The sequence below is a fragment of the Zingiber officinale genome, chromosome 3A (genome assembly GCF_018446385.1).
Source record: "Zingiber officinale cultivar Zhangliang chromosome 3A, Zo_v1.1, whole genome shotgun sequence".
In the NCBI taxonomy this organism is placed as follows: Eukaryota; Viridiplantae; Streptophyta; class Magnoliopsida; order Zingiberales; family Zingiberaceae; genus Zingiber; species Zingiber officinale.
Window position 1 is genome coordinate 105,765,029 of NC_055990.1, and position 9,361 is coordinate 105,774,389.

The 9,361-nt window shown below is 35.3% G+C and overlaps 1 protein-coding gene across 4 annotated transcripts; it reads left to right on the forward strand.

The window, feature by feature from the left end:
- Positions 1 to 255: 255 nt before the first annotated feature.
- On the forward strand, positions 256 to 7,254 carry LOC122052234. Of its 4 annotated transcripts, XM_042613672.1 has the most exons (4): positions 256 to 767; positions 1,240 to 1,300; positions 6,292 to 6,553; positions 6,961 to 7,254. In XM_042613672.1, the coding sequence occupies exons 1-3, from the start codon at positions 334 to 336 to the stop codon at positions 6,310 to 6,312; spliced, it is 516 nt and encodes a 171-aa protein (XP_042469606.1). In that variant the 5' UTR covers positions 256 to 333; the 3' UTR covers positions 6,313 to 6,553; positions 6,961 to 7,254. The 4 variants fall into 4 exon arrangements, 3 of the variants coding, with proteins under 3 accessions (XP_042469606.1, XP_042469605.1, XP_042469607.1); XR_006131943.1 differs by lacking the exon at positions 1,240 to 1,300 and having other exon boundaries at positions 261 to 767; XM_042613671.1 differs by lacking the exons at positions 1,240 to 1,300; positions 6,292 to 6,553.
- The last annotated feature ends 2,107 nt before the right edge of the window (positions 7,255 to 9,361 follow it).

Here is a 9,361-nt window from a genome sequence, read left to right on the forward strand (position 1 = left end):
TTGATCCTTAGATTCAAACTTTGTTTTGGATTTTTTAAAAAGGAGTTTATAGGGTAAGTTTCCATGTTGTAAGATATGACAAATTTAATAATAAGTGTTATTAGAGAAATAATCTTATTGGATTTTTCAAGAATTTTTAGAAATTTTTATGTATTTAAACGGAGTACGTATGACACATTTAAGGGGATAGAGTGAGAAAACCTGTTTGAAATAATCATATTGGTGGGTGTTGACTGAGGAATTAACTTAGGGTTTAAAAAAGTATACTTAATCAAGATCCCCGATTCCTCTCCTCACTTTCCGTGATCTCTCTGCTCGACACTTTCTCCTTCGATGCCACAAGGGAGTCGATCACATTGGTGTCGTTCGTCGCACCACCGGCCGAGCCTCCCTCCTCCATCTCCCTGTCGCGTCGCCAGTGCCACCCAAATCACCAAATCTCGCCACCCGACGACGTCGATCCACCGCTGCCTCTCATGGATGCCGATCGCTCCTCCTCATCACCGGATCTTGGATCAAGGAGGTCTATCGCCCCTCCTCATCACCGGATCTTGGATCAAGCAGGTCCATCGCCCCTCCTCATCATTGGATCTTAGATCAGAGAGGTCCAATGTCGTCTCCTTCCATTGGAGCATTGTCTACCCTTCTCGGAGCCCTGCCCTAGTTTGGGTCAGCATCGCCTTATCCTTTTCCTCTCTATCGCCGCCCAATCAATTGGTGGTCAGGAGATCTGGTCATAGAGGGGAGTGTAATGACGCTGAACTGAGGTAAGACATGCCACGAATTTGAATGATTAAGACCTAATTTCCATTCTCTGAGTTGGAATGTTGGGATTGTTGGTTACCGGTTTTGAAGCTCCGATTGACACTGTTCGTCGGCGAACCACCTCCGACCACCCACCACAGAATCGATTGAACACCGATCTGGGCAATCTTGAATTAGTAAGTTTAAGGGATCAACCAAGGTAGGGTTTCATGGTTTAAGTTCTGTTTTGATTAGTAAACAAAGTTGGGACCAGATTGGGATAGTTAGTATTTGATTATGATTGGTTTGATTACACTACTAGGTGAATTAATAGGAGCTTAATTTGATTAATTTGCTACCCATGTCAATGAGGATGAGCTGTAATTGATTGTGGGTTGGATTAATGGAGGTGAACCAATAATTAGGTTGCAAGAGGAGATTTTATTTAGCTATTTAATGTATATGAAATTAGCTAAATAACATATATTGATGTAGGAGTTGGATTCGAGACAAGCGTCTCGACGTGGGTTTGGTTTATCACGATCGACAGATAAAGGCGGGTATTTTTTCCTTGACCTCTGTATAGTTCTTTGAACTTAGTGCATGGTTGTTTTAATTGATGGATTAGGTTGCTTTACTTTAAATCTATCCGTATTGTTATCCTGCTTGATACTTGTGCTTGACCTTTGAGATGATCTATTTATTTCATATATAGTCTTAACTTTTGGATATCTATATTCTATTGTGTATATACATGTACAGTATGTATAGTAGAGGATATCTTGTTAACTGAGTTAACATGCTGATTACGCATTTGATGTTGAGTGTACACATAATTGATATGTGTTGTAGGAGTCACTTGGTTGATTGTCCATTTGCATGTTGTGTGTGTATACTTGTTCGGTGTGGTTATTGGAGGTTTCTTATTGATTATACCTATGTAGTTGTGTGCATGTGTCTGGTGTGATATTGGAGGTATTATGTTAATTATACCTATGTTGTACGTTGCGTACGTGTATGGTGTGTACGTGTCTGGTGATGCTACTTACTGTATTTGATATTTAGTAGACACTTGTTGGACCTGCCCTTACCTATAGAGATAGGTGTTTGATGGATCATGTACTCGATGTATTTATGATGGATTAAGGTGTTGCATTGATGCTTATTGTGTCGATATCGTGTCGGTATCATGATTATTTATATCATGTGTATCATTGCATCATGTGCACACTGACGACCATTGCTCCCTTGTGGTATGAGCTAGTTGACAGTCATATATACATATGCATGCTGATGACCATTGCTCCCATGTGGTGTGGGTTGGTCCTATGACCATTGCTCCCTATCACTATGAGCTAATTGTCAGTTATGTTAGCTGTCATTAGGCCATTGTGGGAGAGTGGTAGTTTGGAGTGGAGATAGCCTTGTCATGCCACCCGACCACTCAGCGGTTGGAGTGATATTCGGTGTTGTGAACAGTCAAGGACCTTGATGCTGTAGTTAGATAACTACTTAGCAAACTGTCCACATCGGCCGCTATATAGTGATTAGAGGGTAGTACAGTTATCACGGACCCAAGCCTCTCGGCCATACAGGGGACGTGGTGTCTAGAGAGGTGGCGGGGTGACCATGGAGTATACATGCGTATTTGCATATAATGCACGGTGCATCTATGGAGATATATTTGCATACATGTCTAGTAGAAACTAGCTACATGTGATTGTATATGTTGCACTTGTTTGAGCTATGATTGTTATATATAGTTGTCATGTTTCATACATTATAATTACATTATACGCTCTATTGTATATTATATTTGTAGTGTTCAAAACCACTTAGTTAATTAAGGTGAGTTATTGGATTAAATTGTAATTTAATTAGAATCCGGATTTATTTAATTAAGGGGATTTATTATATTAATTACAATTTAATTAGAATTCAAATTTATTTAATGAGGGATATTCATGGGGAATATATATATATATATATATATATATATATATATATATATATATATATATATATATATATATATATATATATATAAAATTTAATGCAATGACAAAATTATATGTATATTACCATGTATATATATATATATATATATATATATATATATATATATATATATATATATATATATATATATATATAGTATATGTAGAATTAAATAAGTAAACTATATATGAAAATTTTATAACCATGGAAATATGTTTCTATTTAAACTTGATATTAAGTTGTATAGAAATAAAATAAATTACTTAGAAAATTTTATGTGTCACGAATTTTTATATGTAGATATATATGAAAATTTTATAATCATGTAAATATGTTTCTATTTAAACTTGATATTAAGTTTAAAAAAAATGGTAAGAACGTGTAAATATTATGTATAATATAAAATATGTAATTTAAGAAATATTATGTATAATATAGAATATATAATGTAAATTATATATATATATATATATATATATATATATATATATATATATATATATATATATATATATATATATATATATATATATATATATATATATATATATATTGTAAGAACGTGCAACAAAGAAATATTATGTAAAATATAAAATAATATGTTACTTAATATATAAGGTATAATATAAATTACAAAGAATAAATAGAATTAAATAAGGAAAATATAGGATTAATAGATGTTGAACGCGTAATTAGTAATCAATTAAGAAATTATAGTATTATACTTTATATAAAATATATATGGAATTAAATAATCATAGATATAGATTTCTATCTAGACTCAGTAAAATATTATATAAAAATAATATATATGACTTAGCATTTATAAAATTTATTAAAAACCTAGACCAAGTTCTAAGCCTCTCTTCTATTTAAACGCTCACCTAGAACTTCTCCCTACCTTCTTATTTCCACTGACCCTAGTAAGATCTTCTCACCCTCTTATTCTCCACCGATGCTAGGATTTTCAAGGAAGACAAGGAGTGGGTGGCTAAGTACATAAGGCATGTTCTCAACCGTGTTAGTGTTTTAGTTTAGTTATTATAGTCTTGTGAATTTTGGGTACCATAAATTTAGGCGTGATGCTTTAGTTTAAGTTTTTTTTCCCTTAAAGCTTTTAAAGGTTGTATAAATGGAGGATTTTGGGATTCTACATATTTCTATGTTCTTTTCGGTTTTAGGAAGTTGATGCCATGGTTTATTCCTTCTTCATCTCTATTTTGAAATTAGACAATTGTTTATGCTTCTAATGGATTTTAGGACTTATAAGTTTTCGATTATTTTTTTTAAGAAGATGAAATCATATTGTATATTTTCTCTATTATGATTCTACAACATTGATATGTTGTCAAGCCACTACATATCATGACCTATATGCATCATGCATATGTGAAAGGGAGCCCATGCGTTATTCATGATTAAACCACTTGAAATTTAATTTAATTTTTAAAACATGATTTAACACTCAATTTTGCATGTCAATGTCATCTCTCTCTTTCATTGATTATTATGGCCAATGAATAATTATTATAATAGATTTATGAAAATGTTGTTGATATGTACATTCGAGATTAGGGAAAGGATTTTTCTTTTGAGGAATGTAATTTGCTGGTGTTTATGTTTTCTACTCATTTTCTAATCAAGATAACCTTATGTCCTATGAAGGTTTCGGATTCTAGATGTGATTGAACTTTCAGATTTGAGTTTAATTGTGCTCGTGCTTTTTCTTATGTCCTAGCATGACATATATATTTTTCCCCTAGGTGACATGTTAGCATTCAGAAATCGAATTTAGCATGTTCTATGCTATGATATGCTTTAATTAGATCTCTTAAATTCATGTATTTGCTGGATACCATGGTAGGTTAGGTGATAACTTCAGAGTTTGTTTAGCGTACATATGATTTTCTCACTCCCTACTATGTTCACCTAAACTCTGGGGTCTTGGTTCCTTTAATTATAACCTCTAACATGTATGAATTTTTATTCATGATAACCTTACAAGCTACATGTATTCTAGGGTTTCTAGTTTAGGTGAGCTTATGTTTTCCTCATGCTTGTTATCATGATAACTATATGTGCTATATGTATTTTCGGATTTCCAATTTAGGAAAGCTTTTGTTTTCATCTTGCTTGATATCATGGTAACTTTACATGCTACATGTATGTTTAGAAATTCTAATATAAGAAAGCTTATATTTCCTTCTTGCTTGATATCATGATAATTTTACATGCTACATGTATTTTTTAGAAATTCTAAATTAGGAAAGCTTATGTTTTCTTCTTATTTGATATCATAGTAATTTTACATGCTACATGTATTTTTGGATTTCTAATATAGGAAAGCTTATGTTTCTTCTTGCTTGTCATCAATTTTATATGCTACATGTGACTTTCGGATTCTAGTTTAGAAAAAGGGTTGAATTTTGTATAGTAGGCTAATGTTTCCTCTTTCCATCATGATAATTTAAGTGCTCATGAACCTGTTTACATTTATGTACAAAAATATATTTATGTTCCATGCTTGAGTAGTAATCATGGCTATGCTTATGTGTATGTTCAAATGTATTAAGTTATGATCCGGGGACTTAAGCCCAGGGAGCTTACCAAGTTATGATCCGGGGACCTAAGCCTGGGGAACTTACCAAGTTATGATCCGGGGACCTAAGCCCGAGGAGCTTGTCAAATCTTATTATGGGTTAAGCAATGAACTGGGGACCTAAGCCTGGGGAGCTCACCCAATTTACGTGGCTGAGTGTGACCGGTGTCCTTAGCCCGGGAGCTCGCCAATCTTATGTGCTAGAGTGTGACCAGTGTCCTTAGCCCGTGAACTCACTAAATCTACGTGGTCGAGTGTGACTGGTGTCCTTAGCCCGGGAGCTTGCCAACCTTATGTGGTAGAGTGTGATCGGTGTCCTTAGCCCGGGAGCTCGCCAACCTTATGTGGTAGAGTGTAACCGGTGTCCTTAGCCTAGGAGATCGCCAATCTTATGTGGTAGAGTGTGACCAGTGTCCTTAGCCCGGGAGCTAGCCAAACTATGTAGTTGAGTGTGACCGGTGCCCTTAGCCCGGGAGCTCACTAACTCTATGTGATTATGATCTTTTCCATGTTTAGCTTATTTACATGCTTATGCTTCTGTTCATCCATAGTATGTACGTTTATACCAGCTAGTATGCTTATGCCTATGTTTATATACATGCTCATGATTATATCTATTTCATGCTTAGTTTAATTACATACTTATGCTTATGCTTCTGTTCATCCATAGTATGTACGTTTATGCTAGCTAGTATGCTTATGCCTATGTTTATTTACATGCTCCTGGTTGTATCTATTGTATACTTAGTTTACGTACATGCTTAGACTTATGTTTATGCTTGTATGCCTAAGTAAACGTCTACGCTCATGTCCATGATGTGCCAGTAAGTAAGACCTGAGTTACCTTTGATGCGGTTTCCCTTGGTACATTAGATTATAGATGTTAACTAATGCATGACACTATTTTAAACATGCTAAGTCTCTCGCTCACAGTTTATAATTTTTTTCAGACAATGAGGCGAACGAGATAGGAGGCATTGACCAGTGAGTCAACTCAGAACAAGGGCAGTACAACCCGAAGATCATCCATTTTAAATTCCGCATTTAGTTATGGTTTCTTTCTAATCGTCTATGTAATTTTATTGAAGTAAGGAACCATTATGGAAATATAAGTAAGTGACGTCCACAGGTTATGTATTATATATATGTAAAAAAAAAGAACTAGGGGCGTTACATCTCAGGTGTTACGAGAAGATCTGTTGTTGATCCTCGGTGAGTTTATTGATCATTATATAGTGTGTAAATTCCAAATTTGGTATGCGTATTTATTATGTCATTTTCGATCTTAACCTTATGTGTTAGATCCAGATTGGGTATGCATGCTTATTATGCTATGGGTGATCATGATCTTATGTGTTAGATCCAAATTGTGTATGCATGTTTATTATGCTATGAGTGATCATGATCTTATGTGTTAGATCTAGATTGAGTATGTGTATTCCTATTGTCAGTTATGTTTAGATACATTGATTCTGTTAGTATGATCATGTTCTTATTTTCCTACTAAGACTGTATATTTTGATCTCCATGTTTTTATATAGACCATGTACTATCTTATCTATTACCCGATAAGTGACTCGCACTCACCACCGCATTTCTATGTTGTCTTTTTTCCTTAGGTGGCAGGTAGTGATTATGGAGTCGCTTGGAGTATCCTGTCTGCCGACCCCAAGTCACTTCAGAAGACCGTCTTTATTTCGTTGTTGTTTTCTTACATATTTTCCTTATGGTATTGGCATTGTATTGGTGTTTAGCCATATGGCTTCTTTACCGTTTTTAATATTTTGTTGTGTTTAAGTCGTGCCAACACACATTGTATCATTTTAGTTTGTTTGGGCTTTTTTTTATTTTTTTGCTGTGTTTTTAGTACAGTCGTGTGGGTTGTTTATTATATAATTGCGTGATTATGATCATTTTGTTCCAGTTGGGTGGGATGTGTATATAACTACGTGGTTATGTATGTTCCAGCTGTGTGGGTTGATGATTATAGCGTGTGAGTAGCTTGTGGTTATATTCATGATTCATATTATCACAGTTACAGGGGAAATGTTGTCCATTTGTCGGGCAGGGACTCCTCTGGGACGTGACAGTTGTGGCGAGTCACAAAGGATATCATTAAAATAACCACGTGTCTAGATAAAACTTTCCAAAAATGACCAACCCAAAGAACTCAATACTTGATTTTACTCTAACTAGCCCATGTTTGACTAGGATAACTTTAGCTAGATCCACTAAGTATAGTGCACTAGATAGAACACATATGATTTAGCCTAGACATGCCTTCGACAGAGTTTCCTTACCCTACTATCATCTCAATCCATTCTGTTGCTATGTTATCAAGATTTATTAAATCTTTTTATTTTTAACCATTTTAAATTTTTAATTAAAACTAAACATTCATATTTAAAGTAGTATATCAACCAATCATGCATTTAATAGGATAAAATTATTTTTCTATTAACTCCCTCTGAATTATAACCTTGATACAGTCTATCTAAGTAATGGATTTGATCATTGGAGAGCCAATATTGGTTTGGTCCATTTAAGTAAACATGCTTCAGGGACCCATGCTTGGTCTTGGTTTCTAATATTTTGACTAATTAAAGACAAGTATGACTTGTTTTTCGTGCTAGTTTTGTACCCAAGTCTAAATTTGTTGTACACAGCTCGTTGGGATCCAAACTGTAACTACCAAGTGGTAGTATTGATGTGATTAGCCAAGTCAAATTAGGTCATGCTGTGATTTGATCCTTGTGTCTAAGTGTGTAGGAACTTAGGAGCACAAGAGGTCGAGCGAAAGACATAGCTAGCGAGATGGATGACATGAGAGAGAGCCAATGGGCTCGGTGCATCTGAGGGACGAGGCGCTGCAGAAGAATACACTAGTGGATGAGAAGGAAATGCCTGGCAGTTCTGAGGGACGAGAAGCTGGAGCGAAAAGTAGCTTGAAAAGGTCAAAAAATGGGTTCGGGTGAGCCCTATTCTGGATGGCCGAAATCACCCAGGCGAGCGGAGTTTGAGCGGAAGACCCGAACAAAAAGTCAACATGGAGTTGACCTTGGTCCAAGCGCCCGAAGTTATATCGGGCACCCAGACTCTCAACGCCCAGACCCCCGAGGCCAGTAAGGGCACCCCGGGCTCTCACCCTAGTCAAGGGCTGGTTCAGCCCGGTCCGGGCACCCAGACCACAAAACTTATCACTTGTCGAGCTATCGTGATACATTGAGACATGGATAAACTTTTATCCACGCTTAGGCACCCAGAGCCCTTCCAGGAGCCTAGATTAGTTCTATAAATACAACCCTGATTTTAGTAGTTAAAGAACAACACTTGTAAATGAATTATTTGTCTGTTCTACTACTGTGTGAGCTGTGAGCTGTTAACGTTATAAGAGGTTACTCCACCCAAAGAAGATCGTCATAGTGAGCTTTACTTGCCTTAGATTATTTATCCTCTTATTGTAAACTAAGTAAATTTCTATGCCTCTATCTTTTAATCAATTTCCTTCTTATTTCCTTTTTTTGTATAAGTGGTTGTGTTAATTAAGCTATAAGATCGAGAAAGGTTTGTGTTTTTAGTTTTAGATAATTCACCCCCTCTTGCCGACAACAAGGGGCCTACACAAACATCATATTCAAATACTTGAAGCCCAAGTTGATTTTTTTCAATATTTTCTTGAGTTCCTCCACTTGACCTTTCAATGTGGAATTTTCTCCCTCAAGTTTTTCAACTTGAGTTGAAGTTTCATCTTGAACATGGTTAGTTGAGGGATTCAAGTTGACCTACTCCTTAAGGTGGTTAATTCCTTAAATAGCAAGTTAATCTGATCATTATATTTAGTCAATTTTTTAAAATAAACATTTAATTATTTTAAGCATTCTATATTTAGAAGGGTGGTTGCCTCATCTAGTCCTTCTGAAACGAATATGGATCTATGGCTTTTCTCAGACTCGGAATTAGACTTGGACTCATGCTTGGACTTGGACTCGTGTTTGTCTATTTTTTCTTTTGTCATTAGTG